At 46.5% G+C, this 18,737-nt stretch overlaps 1 protein-coding gene across 1 annotated transcript in view; it reads left to right on the forward strand.

Annotated features, from left to right (window-relative positions):
- Window positions 1-12,198: 12,198 nt before the first annotated feature.
- The window catches only part of SHMT2 (serine hydroxymethyltransferase 2), a 55,299-nt gene continuing 48,760 nt past the window's right edge, over window positions 12,199-18,737 (forward strand). The window contains exon 1 of the mRNA XM_083169352.1: window positions 12,199-12,411. Coding sequence (XP_083025478.1) covers window positions 12,379-12,411 — 33 coding nt within the window. The 5' untranslated portion in view covers window positions 12,199-12,378. The remainder of the gene's footprint in view (window positions 12,412-18,737) is intronic.

Consider the following 18,737-nt stretch of genomic DNA (forward strand, 5'->3'; position numbering starts at 1 on the left):
ATGGCGGTTGGCGGCCGCCTGTTTTGTGTCCGAAATGAACGGTGCTTTAGTCAATCGTGCGGTAGTTGCACCGCTCATTTTTGGTGCACACCCCCGTGTACGCCCATATTTACGCCCATTTTCCCTCATTATTTCGGCCGCTCCCCTCATCACGCCCCTATGCCGCCCCCAATGCCCGTACACTCGCGTACAGGTTTTTTCGCACGGAGAGACCCGTCCGTAAGCGTTGTGGAGTGTTCGCGCCTGCGCATTAGCGAATGTACGCATGCGCAGATCATTAAAAACCCCGGGACGTACGCGTACGGCCCGGCCGCACCAACCAGAATAAGGCCCTTACTTCCTAGTTAGTCTCACTTACTTTCACTTAGTGTCTGCCTCATGGTGAATAAAGACCTGTGTTACATCTATGCTGCAGATGTGCTTGTGATTCTGCTTCTATACACATCTACACAACCCACCAAGCGGTGAAAAAAAATGCTGGCTCCTGCTCAGTGACAGGAGCTGGAAGCTGCACTGTATCATTACATGCAGCATCCAGCTCCTTTCACAAATTGGGTGTTTGGGGAGCAAAGCCATGCCCCCTCATGTGAATCCATGCCCTTTTTCAAGGTGCATTCCCTAAGCCCTGCACATAGATCACTCAGAGACGCACGGGGTGTCATAGGGCCCTGTGAAGAAGGCAATCATTGCTTGCTCTAAGCCACAAAAATATTGTATCCACTATCCACAAACATTATTGTCCCAAGATCTTCTAATTTTTTACATACACATAATAAAACATCTCTCTTTTATCACATTTTGTCTGAGCTTGGGAAACACGAGCTTTATTGATTATTTTAATACACACATCTTGAAGCTTAGCCGAGTTGAGATGCTTCATCAACTACTCAAAGAATTTCTGGACTTTTGTCTTTTGCGAGCATTTGCGCGGCAGCCCTCCTCCATGACCAGCAGACATTTTTGTAAGGGGCAGCTGGACAGCCACACCCGTATCACCCTGCTACCGCTTGCAAGCGGCTCAAATCAGAAGTGCATGAACAGAGTTGCCGCCAGCAGCGCCGACCATCAGGTGCCCCACGGACCACCCCTGTTAGCAGCTGGGGGCTGTGACTTTATTTTTTCACAGACAGGTAGAGGGATTTAAAGACTGTGCTGGCTTTAGGTACTCATTTGATTGCCCACATACCTGACGCACATTCTACTGTAGTTCTTTAACAACGAGTACTCCACACACTAGTCCGACCACACACATAATCACCACCCAGACAAGGCCTCCGCACAACAGGTGATCAGTCAGGAAGCACCCCTCCTAGTAAACATCCTAAAAAGAAAAATAAGAAAAATATGCATCACAAATTTTATTTAGCCAAATATGTGGATAGTTTGCTAAATAAAACATTTTCTCCAACAGGACTCAAGGCGCTTTACAGACATTAGAAATAAAACAATAATGCACATAATACAGAGGATGTAGGTAGGTAACAGACAAGTCACAGACAAAAGAAACCCTTGAGCACACAGGAAGCATAATGCAGGAATGGTGCAGCATTATAAGATAATAACTTCCATGGGTTGTGTACTCCACCCAGATAAGGTACCAGGTGCAGCAGCCATTTTAGGCGCCTTGCGTAGTATTACCTTGGGTGGAATAGATCACCTCTAAAAGAAATTACTCAAAATGGATGATTTCAGCGTATAGTCAGGTCCATGTATTTTTCATCCCATCCACAAGTGCACCAGATGAGGCAGCCATGGTGGGCGCACCACGAAGGTAACACTGCAGGAGGCGAGCCATACAAGGACCCAATGCATATACTGAAAAGCAAATATTTGTGTAGAAGCATGATAAACCCGGCATAGAAACATCCACATGACCCACATCCTGCCCACAGAGAAACCATCTGAGGCAACCATCTGGGTGCACTGCATAGGTCAGAGCTAGCAGGGTGTGCAATCTGAGGAGGTACACATTACAGGAATAGCACATGGTGGGGTAGATATATGCTGCGGAGGGAAGGGGGGGGGAGAGAGAGAGAGAGAGAGAGAGAGGAGACATGAACACACCTTTGTCGGGGACTAACTACTGGGAAATATTTTGAAATCGTTTTCATAGAATCATCAATGTCCAGGAATCATGAGAGCAGTACAGGTGGTTATGAGAAAGTGGGGGGCACATTCAAGTATGGGTGAAATGTTGCTACTGTACATAGGCTGTCCCTGGTGCTTTCCCTCACAGCTCCATGCTCACCATGAAGGGTAGGCCTGGTGTTCTCAGCCGTAAGGGGTGGATTCAGATTTACATGGATCTCATAACAGCATCTTACTGGCTCTTGGAGAGACATTTTCAGCATATTCCATATGGATGCCAGACCAATTGGAATCTGAGGAGACCATGTGTCCCAACAGCGTTGGCTCCCCTAAGCCACCACTTGGGCTGCAGTGCTATTGCTATTACTGTGAACCACCATTGCCACCACCTGGATGAGATGGATGACGGAAGAACGTGACTTGTGATATTCCCCCCACTATAGAGGAGACTGATTTGCTGGACCTGCACCGGGCAGCTAGTGCAGGCTTGATACGGCACATGACCACGCAGTATATGGCTTCACCATCAGACTCTGCATTGATGCTCTGTGGTAAATAACCTACTGACACTCATCTGACTCCTTTCATTCAGTTATGTAGTGGAGTGCTGAGTATCTAAGGTAAGTGGTGCCCATGGGATGTGGTGGACAGTAATTAGGTCGACAGTGAATAGGTTGACCACTATTGGTCAACTGTCAACTCATGTCGACCTTTTTCAAGTCGACCTATGACCATGACCTTTTGACCATGTCTATCTAATGCATGTCAACCTTTTTCATGTGCCGACCTTTTGACTGTCAACCAAATTACTGTCAACCCTATGGCCCATACATATGCTCATCATGATGTACTACAGGGCTGGCCAAACTGGTCCTCGAGATCTACCAACATGTTTGCCATGACACCTGTGGATCTGTACAATGTGTCAGGAATGAATGCAACATAGATTTGAAAATGTGACAGTTAGTAATAATTACACCTCTGGTCCAGCTCGGTGATCTGGTAAACATGAACTGTTAGTAGATCTTGAGGCTTGGTTCAGCCCTAAAGTACTGGATATATACAGATGGGGCAGGTCCCATCTTTGCAGAGGATGGAGATGGCGACGCCAGCCGCCATCCCCTGCCAGCGCCATCTCTATAGCGAGAAGGGGACGCGCGCGCACGAGAGGTGCGCGCGTCCCCTTCCGACGGCGCTTACAGCGCTTCCCCCGGGTCACTGCCGGCTTGTCGGCGGTCACCTGGGGTCCCCGTCGCCTGCCCGCACCCCCCCTAACCCTGTCCGTCTCCCTGAAGTGGAGACAGACAGGGTTCCCGTTGCCCCGCCTACGGAGATTGAGACGCGCGTGTGCGTGAGACGCACGCGTGTCTCAGTCAGATGGTGAGCCAGGCTGCTGGCGGATCGCCAGCGGTGACGTTCTGGTGCCTGCCCCATCTGTAGATGCTATTTTAGTATGCAACTCTTTTCTCAATTGGTAATCTTTTTTGTTTAGCATTCTCTTCAGTGGCGTAACAATAGCCCTGCAGACCCCGCGGTCATGGGGAGGCGCTGTGTAAGTGCGGGCGTGGGCTATTGTAATGCTGCCACTGCTGCACACACGTCCGCTGCACAGATGGGAGACGCTTTGGAAGGGTCGGCAGCGCCCCCGTCTGCCCATGCCCCCCTCGTGCTGCCTTACCCCTCCGCTTAGCAGGGATCCGCAGATCTCTGCGGTGCGGTCCCGGCTCCCATCTTGGCTACTGCTGCTTTGGTAATGGACCATCATAAAATGTCCGCCCCATACAGCAGACAGTTCTGTGAAACTGTCTGCTGTATGGGGGCGGACATTTTGTGATGGACCATTTTCATAGCAGAAGCAGGAGGGGAGCCGGGACCGCACCACAGAGTAGATCTGCGGGTCCCTGCTGAGCGGAGGGGTAAGGAGGCACGAGGGGAGCATGGGCGGATGGGGGGAGGGTTGCTAACTTTACTGGGGGGGCGCTGCGAAATTTTCGGCGGGGGGCGGAAAAATTATAGTTACGCCACTGCAAATTTTCTATAAGTTTTAGAGCACGACGGTTAGTAAATCTGACGTTTCTCTTGTTTTCTATGTATATTTACACTACTTCAAAGCACATTTTAATCGATGAATGATGAATGATCTCATACTGTAACTATTCAAATCAATCTTATTTGTCGATGCTGGCCTTTCAGCACACATTTGCTAACAGATGATTTTTTTATATTAATTTTAATGTGTTTTTTAGCGCTGGAATCCCAACATCCCATTAGATTGATTTTAATTGATCTAAAATAGATGAAAATATACCCTACCCAGTACTGTGTGATCTATGAATAATATTTAGAACATGCTTAACAGATTACCAAATACATTGCTTACATATAATTCATTTAAAAGATTAATTGTAGCACATTGATTTGATGCACATATCCTATTATATGGTTCTGCTACTTTTATGGAAATGTGTATTTCATTTTATTGCAGCAACAAAAGCAAGAAACATCCATGAAAAAAAAAGTGTGAAAATAAAAATGGAACAAAAATACAGTATATCATTGTGACAATGCAGTGTCACCTTTGAGCAGCTATATAAAACTTTCATGTTTGTTTCATATCTTAGCATCAAATGCAATGGAGTATATATCTTGTGACAATACTTTATCTCAACTATGAAACGAAGGCTTAAGAGCAAATAAACAGTACTATACGGTGTAAAGACAGATTTCCATATTACGGCACTACTTCAGTGGTTCTCTGGGGTGCCGCAATGCTCTTTCAGGGGTGCCTTGCGAGGCCGTAACTACCATAGATGCCAGGGGTGCAGTTGCTATGGGGCCCAGAGCTGAAGGTGGCCCATCTCTGGTGTCTAACTAATATGTTTTACATACATTTATCACCATCAGTCGTTAAATAGGGGGCCCTTACAAACTTTTGCTATGGGGCCTAGAAAATATCTAGGTACGCCTCTGGTGCCTTGGGTTGGTGGTCAAGGAATAAATCAGATTATCTATGCTCAAAGTGATAGGCAACACCAGTGCTAGTGCCTGACAATCATAAAACATGTGGACAATTAGAAATGCAACCATACATAACCACATAACACTACCACATAACTGATGCTGGGGGCATTTACTAAGATTGAATGGGTACGAATACACGTATTCATACCCATTCGGTGTCAAATACAGTCGGTAAATTAGCTTTTGATCATTTATTAACAGCTTAATTTGGCTTTTTTATATATGGGAAGGTCAGACAAATTTGGGTTTAGCAATGAATACACTATTGATAGAACTCGGCAGTATATGGCCATGATTTCTATAGTGGTGTGCTCATTTACTATCATCCATAGGGCTGAATTCGGACGGTAATTCAGCCAAAAACATGACTGGAAAATACTCCTCATTTTCAGTCAGATCCGTGCGATGCTTCTCTGTGTAAAGAATAGAAAAATAAATAAATAATTGAAAAATAAATCGAGCCAGTCCTGGTTAAAAATACAGGGGGGGGGGGGGGGGGGGGGCAGAGGTCCCCCTATATTTCTATAACCAGCACAGGCTCTTGGCCCGGTCCTTGTTCCCAAAATACAGGGAACAAAAGGAGTAGGGGTCAAACAGACAGCAGTGTCAAGTCACAGCCGTGGGAGTATTTTTACATAATTTCCAATGGCCAAAACATGATGACCTTGGCCGGTCAGCCTGGGGGAGTGGGGACTCCCCCAATAAAGGTCCCCTCCATGGGAACCTTGGCTCACGCTGAAGGCTGGAGCTGTCACCGCCACCAATGGGCTGTGGGTGGTGGGCTGATGGCAGTTAAAAGTGTCAAAAAATAAAAAAGTATTGGGTTGTGTTATTAATGCCATTAATGCCCCACATGTTGGGACTGTTGGTTCTCCAAGTCCCTGAATGCAGGGGAGGCTTGCTGGTTCTTGTATCTTCTGACCGCTACATCAAGTGTTTCATGGCCATGTTTAAACTGGCACAGATGGAAAAAAAACTCTTTGTTGTTTTTTTTTTACGAATGGATCTACAAATGCCTCTGTCACAATTGTGGTGTTTGATGGAGTCAGAAGGATAATGGGAATGACAGAAGAAACAGGCAACTTTGGAATGAAGCGAGCTGGCTTTATAGGATTTCTGCTCACAAATGATACAACGACAGGGCTCTTGAAAAAACAAAAACAAAGACGGTACCAATGCTTCTTGAGAAGGTCTGGTTAAATAATACAAAGATTTCTGAATTCACGGTAAAAGACTGCTGGCTTTAGAGAAGAATCCAGAATATATACTGAAAGATGAAAATTACATATGAGGAGGCGCCAAAATTAGAGGAATCACAAGGGTGCTCCGATATGACATGGATGCAACATAGACACCATCTACAATAAGGGGGAGGTCAGAGGTAAAGGCTGAAGATGTGGTTGAAAATCCGGGGTTGCCACTGAGGCAGCATGAACAACAGAGGCCGATTGCACCTGGAGGCTCTGAGATCTACACAGCATAAGAGATAATTTGTTCTGACAGCTCACTGCCTGGCTGGCCAGACAAAATATCCAGAGGAAGCTCTCCACTGGATAACAGTCAAGAAGCAGGGGAGAGCAAAGGCTGGCCAATAGCACTTTTGCCCATAACTAAGATGGCCGCACTGGCCTCCTAATGCCTGTCAGTAACCTAAACTCACAGTGCCCAGACATCACTGCCGACTGCTTCCCCATCTGCCTACTGAGCATCCAGCACCCATCAGCCGCAATTGGAAGGCCTTGTAGTGGGTGGAAGCTTAGTAATAAAGTCCATAGAGATGTAAAAAAGGTTGAGTTGGAAGTGGCAGAGAATAGAGGACTCCAGCAGGTGCTTGATGCAAGATTTTATGTTGCGCACAACAGATACAAGAAGCAACTAACTTTTAGAAACATAGAATTTGATGGCAGAAAAGAACCACTTGGTCAATCTAGCCCCGTTTTTAAACGTTACCTAAAACCATATTTGATCCTTATTTCTCATTTCTAAGGATATCAAGATGTTTAAATTGCTCTACTGTGTTTGCCTCTACCACCTTGGATGGGAGGATATTCTACTTATCCACTACCCTTTCTGTGAAGTAATTTTTCCTCAAATTTCCCCAGAATCTTCCTCTCTCTCTTTTCAATGCATGTCCTCGTGTTCTGTTGCTCCTCTTCCTGTGAAGATTGTCTCCCTCCTGTATTTAACAACATCTGTAAGCATGGTTGGCCACCAGTAAGATCGTTGTAAAAAGAGCAAAGTCTTTTGTACCCTAGGATGTCCCACAAATTTAGACGCATGTGCCCTAGTCAGCAACCTCTTTCGAGAACCTCTTTTAAGAACCGCTGGACTAAAGATGATGTTAAAGTTGAATCTCTCAAAGAACATTGTTTAGCGGGCCTGAGGAGGAGTAAGGCAATGAATATTTCTCATAAAAGAAAGATTTTTGTGATCAGAAAAAAAGGTAATAGGATGAACCTTCCGTTCCAAAAGATATCTCCACTTTTTGAGCTCCAGTTTGACTGCTAATAATTCTTGTTCCCCGATGGGATAGTTCTTTTCTGCTGGCAAGAATTTCTTGAGAATTCAAAAAAGCTTTGGATACCTTCCTGGTAGGAGGAGTCCAATCATTTATGGCTTTGACTTTGCACCTTATTTTAATTGATTTGGTCCTCCGTGCATTCGCACAGAGGCCGTGACGTAGGAGCAGGGTGATGTCAGCTGCCCGCCTTGTCCTCGCACAGGGCGCCTTCAGTTTAGAGCAGGGCTGGGCAACACCGGCCCTCCAGATGTTAGTGAACTACACATCCCAGGATGCTTTGCATTAGTTTTGCCATGTGGCCATGCTGAAACTGATGCAAGGCATGCTGGGATGTGTAGTTCATCAACATCTGGAGGGCCGGTGTTGCCCAGCCCTGGTTTAGAGTCACCATATAGGTGTGTCTGAACTGCGAGCGCTGGAGAAATCCTTTGATAGTCGACGACTATCAAAGGATTTCTCCCCGCCTGCAAATGGATGACTATGTAAATCATCCTTTCGCAGGCGTGCAGGTGGTCACGCGTGGGAGGGGGTGTGTGCCCTGGCACTGCGGGCGTGTCTGATGGACTCACAAGGCTGCAAAATTCGCAGCCTTGCGAGTGAATCAGAATAAGGTCCTTTATCCGAATCCATCTGTAGGCCGGTGGTCGTGATGAATAGGTTATTCCGGTGATTCCGCTGGTCAACGACCCTGTGACTGACAACAGATCGTGGCTGTCCCGCGGAAATAGGTACAGTTGGGAGGTATGTTTTTTTTTTTTACATTTCACCTAATACCCCTTTCACATCACAACTAATTATTGGTTACAAACCTTCTTATTACCAGGTAATTAGTGGATGTGAAAGGGTTTACCGTGTCCCAAAAACGTGTAGCAACAGGGCCGGCGCCACCACTAGGCAGCTGTCTATGAGCGCCAGTCAACGTTATTATTTTTATATTTATGTTCACAAATCTAAAAATGAATATAATGATATTTAAAGGAGTCAGTTATGTATGTGAGTGGCGGGGCAGAGGGTATAGGGGGGGGGGGGTGTTTTACCGCAGGCAGTGGCGCTGGAACGTTTTTAGGTTGGGGGGGCAAGATATAATCTCATTTTGGCGCCCCCTAAATTGCTATATGTTACCCCCTGATAGTTAATGAAATATGTTTTCATCAATAGTAATAGAGTAACAGAAAAACACTATTGTTTTATTAGTAACAAAATAACATTTGTCCAGCACGGGATGCAGTTAAGATCCCGGCGGTCGGGATCCCGGCGTTCAGAATCCCGACGCTGGAATCCCGACCGCCGAAATGCCGACACTTTCTCCCTCCTGGGGTGTCCACGACACCCCTGGAGGGAGAATAAAATAGCGTGCCGAGCGTAGCGAGGCACCGGGCCCGCTGAGTGGCGAGCGCAGCGAGCCCGCAAGGGGGGGCGATCCACGTCCCCCCCTTGTCGGCATTTCGGCTGTCGGGATTCCGGCGTCGGGATTCTGAACGCCGGGATCCCGACCGCCGGGATTCAATACTGAATCCGTCCAGCACATGTCCCCACATCCCTCATATGTCCAGCACATGCCCCCACATCCCTCATATGTCCAGCACATGCCCCCACATCCCTCATATGTCCAGCACATGTCCCTATAACCCTCATGTGTCCAGCACATGCCCCCACATCCCTCATATGTCCAGCACATGTCCCTATAACCCTCATATGTCCAGCACATGCCCTCACATCCCTCATATGTCCAGCACATGCCCCTACATCCCTCATATGTCCAGCACATGCCCCTACATCCCTCATATGTCCAGCACATGTCCCCGCACCACTCATTTGTCCAGCACATGTCCCTATAACCCTCATATGTCCAGCACATGTCCCTATAACCCTCATATGTCCAGCACATGTCCCTATAACCCTCATATGTCCAGCACATTATTAAGGGGGCCAAAACTCCATCCCATTCACCTGAGAGACCCCCCCCCTCCCCATTCCCCTCCCAATACATAGCATCCATTAAAACAAAACCAATACTCCCATCCTATATTAAATCTTACTGGGAGTTGGCTGTCATGAACCCTGCTGTTCCCTGCTGCCACAGCTGCTTCCGACAGATCCACATGCTGTCACAGCTCCCGCTGGGCCTTCCTGCCATCACACACGCACAGTCTTCTTGTGGAGCTGTGGCAGCCGCTACACATGGCGCCGATTGTATCTCCTCACTATCTGCGTGCGGGTGCGCGGTGACATCACCCGCGCACCAGCCGCAATGCATCCCTGGGACCGCTGTAGGCAGATAGAAAAGTGAACCGTCTGAACTCCTGAAACTAGCACCGGGAAGCGGTCATCTATTAGAATGAACTTAGGTCTACAGTCATTAGGTCGACCCCACTAGGTCGACTGGCAGGAAGGTCGACCTGACTTAAGGTCGACATGGGCCAAGGTCGACATGACTTAAGGTCGAATTTGCATAAAGGTCGACATGAGGAAGGTCGACTGGTCATAAGGTCGACATGGGTTTTTCACTGTTTTTTGAGCCGACATGTGCCGACAGGTGGTATTTCATGCCCTACCATCCACTAGGGCGTGGTGGGACAATAAAATAGTGTGCCGACCGCAGCGAGGCACCGTGCCCGAAGCATCGCGAGCGAAGCGAGCGATGCGAGGGTCCGATTCTCATTGCCAACTGTGTCCATGTCGACTGTGTCGACATTCGGATCAAAAAACAGTGAAAAACCCATGTCGACCTTATGACCAGTCGACCTTAGGTCAACAGGTCATTAGGTAGACATGGGGAAGGTCGACATTCAAAAGGTCGACATTGTGTTTTTACACCTTTTCTGGCCTTCCTGCCATCACACACGCACAGTCTTCTTGTGGAGCTGTGGCAGCCGCTACACATGGCGCCGATTGTATCTCCTCACTATCTGCGTGCGGGTGCGCGGTGACATCACCCGCGCACCAGCCGCAATGCATCCCTGGGACCGCTGTAGGCAGATAGAAAAGTGAACCGTCTGAACTCCTGAAACTAGCACCGGGAAGCGGTCATCTATTAGAATGAACTTAGGTCTACAGTCATTAGGTCGACCCCACTAGGTCGACTGGCAGGAAGGTCGACCTGACTTAAGGTCGACATGGGCCAAGGTCGACATGACTTAAGGTCGAATTTGCATAAAGGTCGACATGAGGAAGGTCGACTGGTCATAAGGTCGACATGGGTTTTTCACTGTTTTTTGAGCCGACATGTGCCGACAGGTGGTATTTCATGCCCTACCATCCACTAGGGCGTGGTGGGACAATAAAATAGTGTGCCGACCGCAGCGAGGCACCGTGCCCGAAGCATCGCGAGCGAAGCGAGCGATGCGAGGGTCCGATTCTCATTGCCAACTGTGTCCATGTCGACTGTGTCGACATTCGGATCAAAAAACAGTGAAAAACCCATGTCGACCTTATGATCAGTCGACCTTAGGTCAACAGGTCATTAGGTAGACATGGGGAAGGTCGACATTCAAAAGGTCGACATTGTGTTTTTACACCTTTTCTTTTGAGCCGACATGTGCCGACAGGCGGTATTTCATGCCCTACCATTCACTAGGCGTGGTGGTAGAATAAAATAGTGTGCTGAGCGTAGCGAGGCACCGCACCCAAAGCATGGCGAGCGCAGCGAGCCCTACGAGGGGACGTGGTGATAAGTTTCAGTGCCCATGTCGACTGTCAAAATTCGGGACAAAAAAAGGTGAAGAACCCCATGTCGACCTTTTGACTGTTGACCTTCCCCATGTTGACCTAATGCTTGTATCGACCTAATGACATGCCGACCTGACCCACGTCGACCTTCAGTCATGTCAACATTCCTGCATGTCGACCTTCAGTCATGTCGACCTAATGCTTGTCGACCTACTTGCTGTCTATCCAACTTCTATACCCAATACAATTTACATGGTTTCCGGCTTTTTCAATGCATTTACTATGATTTCTGGCTTTTCTAATATACTTTACATGCATTTACTATGATTTCCAGCTTTTCCTAATACACTTTACATAGTTTCCGGCTTTTTCAATGCATTTGCTTTGATTTCCGGCTTTTCTAATACACTTTACATGGTTTCCGGCTTTTTCAATGCATTTACTATGTTTCCGGCTTCTACCCTCTTCCATGAATAACTGCCATCACCTGTGTTGAAAAACACCTTTCTTATCCATTACCCTGTTCGGCACAGGTGATGGCAGTCATACAGTACATTCAGAAGGAAGTCCAGAAACAGAGCATTGTGTCCCTCCTGGAGAGGGTCATGTTGGGAGGTATGCGCAGGGGATGGCAATCATACATTACCAGGGAAGTCCAGGAACAGAGCATTTTCTACCTGAAGGAGAGGGTAAGGTAGGCAACCATGTACTTAATTAAAGTAAACCCCCTTATTTTACATTATTTTCGTAAAAATAATTTTGACAATTGTGTTTGTGGCAGTGATGAAAAAAAGGCGTATGTTGGTTGCAGTTAGTACAGTACCTCAGTGTCACACACACACACACAGCCCGCAGCCTGCCAGCCACTTCCTGAACCGCACAGCGCAGTGCACACTAGTACTACACACTGCTGCGACTGAGGCGCATGCGCGGCGTTCTCGGCTGCCAGGACCCAGCAGCAGCGTGGCAGCCCGGAGTGCGCAGCCGCCTCTCTCACACGTGTCTCCCTGCATCCGATCACCGCTACCACCGTGCGTGCGGGAGGCCCGGTCCTAGGTGCTCCACTGCAGCCGCGGGACATGTTGCCCTTCTCTTTACGGCGCTTGGCCCAGGTAAGTGCCGGTGGGGTGTCTCCAGCGTTGTCACCGGCGGCCCCCTCGCAGGCAGCTGTTCTGCATGCTGTCAGCCAGAGAGTAACAAGGGGTCTGCTGTATGGTTACCCTATGGCTGCGTGCTCTCTCTCCGCACTACTGTGAGTGCCTGCCATCACTGACACCCGTGCAGTACATATAGCACAGTCTGACAGTGGCTTCCCCCACACCGGAATTCTGCACATGTCCCTGTAACCGGCGCCTAATGCTCTGGGCTTACTGATCCTGGGATAATTCCTACATAGTTATTGTATAAGATCTCCATACTGTCACCTGGTGCAGTGGCTGCTGCTATCCTGGGGAGCTATCTGTTACATAAAGCGATACACAATATTACAGTGTAAAAAATCAGTGGAAGCAAGTGTATTGTAACATTGCTTCATTTCAGTCATGTAAAACATAAAGTGGAGTGACTTTATTTAATTCACATGTTGAAACATATGTTAAAATGGAATAATCCAGCCAACCCCTATTTATTTACCCCCCCCCCCTCCCCCCCATTTAGATTTGTCACTGGCCTGCAACGACAGAGTTTGCAATGTCCTCTCCATGTTACAAGACCACTAATAACCACATCAAGACCAGTTACATAGAAATGTAAATAAATATTGTATCTGTGCTATATGTTATAAAAAGACTGTCATGGATGATACAAAATCTCAAACACTGTTGATAACTTATTAGAAATGTATTACATGCTATTAATCACAAGTATTTAAACCAGAGGATATGATATATCAGTATACGCATATAAATAATTTCTAAATAGAAATGGATCAGAAATTCAAAAACCTTCTGTATCCAGCTGTGATATAGGTGATAGTGTTCCAATATAAATATATAGTCAATGTCCCTGTATGTGGAATAAACAAATAACAATGGGCTGCAGGAGCTTTGTAAATGAGTTTTAAGGGGCATACACATGGGGTGATTTAGGCCCTATATCTAAGCGATCTCACTTATGCTGTGTACACACGGGGGAGATATATTGCTCAGCCATATATTGCTGAGCAATATATGGCTGAGCAATATATTGCTCAGTTTCTCCTGTTCATCAGCGACCAGAGATGGTCGCTGATGAAAAAGAAACTGCCGGGGGAAGCCCGGCAGTGGTAATCAGCTGGTCGCAGGAGCATGTTCCTGCGACCAGCGATCACCACAGGGGCAAAAACGGGAGCGCGCACCCGGCGATATGTCGCCGGTGCACACTCCCATTGCGGGCAATATGGTCGCTCAGCGACCATATTTCCCACGATTTTGGACAAAATCGCCCCCGTGTGTACGCACCTTTAGAAATGAAGCACGGATTGCTCCATGTGTACACCTTATAGTGATGGCATTGTGCCATCGCCCGCAGAGATGGACAGTGCCTATAAGCATAGGCAAAACACTGCATCGTTTAGCACACATCACAGGTACAGCAATATGGGCTGAGCAATCTGTGTTTAAGCACCTCTCGTAGTATGGGGCTCAAGTTGCCCTGTGTGTTCGGGGCTTTATGGTGATGAGCATCCTCTCCACTGTGGGAGAGTTTTAGGTAAATGTCCTGGCTGGCTCTGTGATGCTGTGTACACATGGGTCTATATGATTGCTGGGGATATATTGCTAGCAATATATCCCCAGCAATCATATTGCTAGTGTCTCCTTTTCATCAGCGATGAAAAGGAGACACTGCTACGGGGCAGAGGCGGATCGCAGCAGCAGGTGACGGGAGGAGGGAGGGAGCGAGCAGCGTCGCAGGGCATGGGAGAACAGCGCTGATTTCTCTGGCGCCGACCTCTTGCCTGGCGACCGCTGGGGGAAGCCGCTGGTCGCAGGAGCATGCTCCTGCGACCAGCGACCATGAAGGGCTGGCCGCGGGAGCGCGCTCCCACCCATCTATCGCCGGCTGCACATGAAATCACTGGCAATATGGTCGCTGAGCGACCATTTTGCCAGCGATTTCATACATAATTGCACCCGTGTGTACGCACCTTGAGGGTTACCTCTCCTTAGGTGAGGGCTGTAGAAAGTGGAGAGACTCTGCCGCTTGAGTTGGTTCATACCTTGCAGCTACAGCAAGCATCTTTCTCCTCTGATCGCTGTATACCATAAAATATTTCTTAAGGTGCCCATACACGTTACAATTATTGTATCCAATATTGGATACAATATAGCATCTCGGTTTTGCGATGAGACGAGATCTAGTACAAAAAGTATCTGCTGCACATCATCTCATCTTATCGCAAAACCGAGATGTGATGAGATGCGATATTTTATCCAATATTGGATACAATAATTGTAACGTGTATGGGCACCTTTTATCCTCACGTTCGTCCAAGTGAGGACTGCAGGGGTAGTTGATATTTTGGTGGGGTCCATTGATAAGACCTACTGCATTTTGGTCCCTTTGGAGCTTTATCAAAGACTCTTTGCAAAGATCCAGAAGGAGTGAACTGCGTCAGACTTATAAGGGGCCCCCACTAATATCAACTACCCCTGTGGACATCAGCTAAATGTCAGCTCTAGCTCTGACTGCTGTGAACTCACCCAGGCCCTCGTCTTCCCTACAGCTCTTCTCTATGCCTCCCCTGGTCCCTACACTGCCCCAGCTGATTCACTAAGCTAAGCAATAGAAGGTAGAGCACCCATGGTGCATGTGGAGCAGGCAGCAGCAGAGCTGGGGATCTCCAGCTGTTACATCATGACATTCAAGTTTTTTGGGAAAGTTTGGGTTAATTCAATGGGTTAACAAGATCTGTCAGATCTTTGTAACCAATTTTTTTTAAATAACAGTACATTATGAATACCAAAGGGCTTGCAGCTACTAGAGAGGATGCAGGTGATTGGATGGTGTATTGAGAACTGATTTCTACCCTGGTCAGGGTCACTAATACTGCTTTCACATTGCAGAAATGGGTATTGACCCTGTATTCTTAAATGGGACTTTAAAACGGGTCTGAATCTTAAGACCTTTCACATTGCAGGTGAAAACCGTTTTAAAAAGCATTTAATACCATTCACACATTCACCACGTTTCAAGCCATTGAAATAGAGCCATTCACACTGCCTAAAAAACGGCTTTGAAACGTGTAGGACTCTGCTTTTTAAACGTGTTGAAATACTAGTTAACTTTAACCGGTAAATCAACTCTGGCACTTAAATGTTTTAAAATGGAAAAAAAAGGGCAATATACCGTTTTAAAAGTGCAGTGTGAAAGGGGTATGCTATAGAAATCTGAGATTTCGTCACTCTACCCCTTCTATGAGCAGGACGAAGCCGTGAAAATCCCTGTTATCACTGACAAAGGGCTTTTCCTTGCTACATGAATAAACCCCTCTACCAGAAATTCCCCATGTGTAGCTGAGCAGACGTAATAACTTGCAGCAGGAACTATGGAAATGATTAAACGATTGCATTTCATAGTATACTAGAATTACTGTGTTTCTATACACTAGTACAGTGTCTCTTTTTAATAGAACTACTAAGACCGCTTGAAGAAAATGCATCAAAAGCTAGTCTGCTACCTTGTGATTGCCTCTGTGTTTGTGCATGTGTGAGAGAGAAAGAGATGTAGTTTCACTCGGTGCCATCAGATGCCAGTGTTTTGGCACACACCCATTTCACGTCGCTGGGATTTGCAGTGACAGGGAAACGGCGTGTGCGGCCGCTAAAACAGCGAGGCTCGTGGCTAAGTGCAGCGGGCTCCCTGCTTTAGCCGCGAGCTTGGCTGTTTGGGGGAATCCTCGCCATCCTGTGACACAGAGGATTCTCCTGGAACGTAGAATATTGTGAGCGGCCAGCGCAGGTGTTAAACAGTGAGGGCTGCGTGTTTTCGGCGATACCCGTTGTTTAATTCCCTCGCCGGCCGCATCGAATACGGCCCCATTGTCTGTGTCGTTACTGGTAAACACAATTCCATTTTCCGTAAATAGGTTTCATATTTTTATCAGTAGTCAAAGCAATGAATTAAGGCAGTTTTAGTTAATATTCCCTACACATCCTATATCTGCATGCGTTCTATACTTAGCCTTATCCTCCCTTGGTAAATGTTTAATATTCATAATGTACAATTGTTATACACAACAGCATTGGTATAGTAGTTGTGTGTTCTAGTAAGTGGCTGGAAATAGGTTTATTATGATCTCTTAAGAGACATGCCATGCTCTGCTGACTTTATAGCCCAATTTTGTTGGTTCTCTACCTTGCAGCTGTGTATATGTGTCTGCACATCTCCTGCCTAAATTTTATAGCGGCCACAGCTGGCTAGCCCCAGTGTAACTGGAATGAGTGTGTGTTTTTTCCTATTATCTGGAAGCAGTGGACCATGATTGTAAGTACATGGCATCTGTTTGGGAGGGGGGACAGCAGAGCAGGCATTGAGCTGAAGTAGTAAACACAGGATTTACCATTATTCTTTGGACTTGAACTCTGTTAAGGATCAAGTGAATAATTTGTGCTGATTGTGAAACGTGTTGGGTTTGCAGAACCATTCAATCAATCATAGACATCAATGCTACTCTATGTAACATACAAGATTGGGCACTTCTCATAGGTTTCTTTGTTTGGATATATGACCATGCCTAAATTTGTTGCAGCCATAACAGAAATGCGTTTTCCCTGGCAAAGTGATATATCCAGGAAAACCTTTCTTTAGGGAGTCATAGCTGCATTGTATTTCCCATCAGTATAGGAAGCAGTGGCTTGCCGCACAGAACATGTGACACAATGCTTCTTTATTGAAGATTGCAACCTTTTATTCAAAAATATATACCATTTCATATACATTATAAAATATATTTTCCCGTATATTTACAAACATCAATCCCGATACCTTCCCACCATTTTTTTTTTTTACATTTTCCACCTTTACCTTCTCCACCGAACAATCTTATAAAAAATAAACCTTCCTATTCTACACTTTTTCTCCTGAGTTTCTCCACTTTTTTCCTTTTCCAGAACATTCAACCTGACTCATACTCTCTCATACCTCCCCATACACCCCTCCTTCCACTCCACTTTATACTTACCATCATTCTTACCTTATCCTCCCATCCTTCCGCCTTCATTCTCACTTCATTCATACCTATCAAACATCCCCTCCACCTTCACCACTATACCCATCACTTTTAATACATAACACATTCATTACCCTTATCCATGAGACGCCTTTCATCTCTACATTTACTCCCCCCAACCACTTTCTCCACCTACATTTATTTTTGGTACTAGAAAAACATGTATGTAAAACATTCTTTTATCTCATATTCCAGGGCTGGGCAATTGCGGCCCTCCAGATGTTGAGGAACTACACATCCCAGCATGCCTTGCATCAGTTTAGGCATGGCCACATAGCAAAACTAATACAAAGCATCCTGGGATGTGTAGTTCCTCAACATCTGGAGGGCCGCAATTGCCCAGCCCGTTCATATTCCATATTCCCCCTACTTTGTGTGAAAAGAAAAAGAACAGAGTCACAGTATGTTCCAGGTTCTACTATTTGCCACCTACTAAGGAGGTTTCAACTGGCCCCACAAGGGAGACCAGCTGATGGCATCCAGTGTCTCCTTTTCCATTTCCATCATTACCTTCACCTCATGTAGAATAAGACCCACCACCGTCCTAACAGGGAGGATCTTTTTCTCAATATAAAATGACACCGTGCATTCCACGTGTGATACCTGACTGCTAAACTAATCATATAAATTGTGCATAAATCAAAATTCCCATAACCTTTGAATGCCCCATAGACCCACTCGGGCAACTTAGCCCCGAAAGACATGGGATCCCTAGAGCAACTGAGATGTCTTGATAAATGTTTACATTGAAGGGAAATGGCCCATCGTCTCCTCCTCCCCAGGACATTCCTCACATGGACAATCGCGATTATTAGCACTTCAAAACTTAACGTTCCTTCTAACAAAGTCTCCCTTGAAAAGAAAGCCAGGCAATGTCTCTAAACTTCAGTGGGATCCTCCGCTCATCAAGCAGGTTCAACCCAGCTGGACAGTCCCTCAGAGCCAGTGGAGCATAAAAGTAGGTCTGCAAGATCCTCTTCCCTAAATCCTTTCGAGAGATCTCTCACATCACCCACCTTCAAACTCCACTTGGTGATTATCTTTATGGATTGAATCACGTAAATAGGTAGGTAACCACATGTGACATGGTACTGTCAGCCATGTCTTTCTGCTCCAGGGATGGAACTGTCCCAACCAATATAGCCAAGCTATGCACGTGACTGGTGCATGTGACCTGCGAGGTCCCTGGCTCTGAATCACATTGTGGCTTGTTCCAAGTAATTAAAGGTT

Source organism: Crinia signifera, chromosome 2, assembly GCF_055691185.1.
Source record: "Crinia signifera chromosome 2, ASM5569118v1, whole genome shotgun sequence".
Taxonomy (NCBI): Eukaryota; Metazoa; Chordata; class Amphibia; order Anura; family Myobatrachidae; genus Crinia; species Crinia signifera.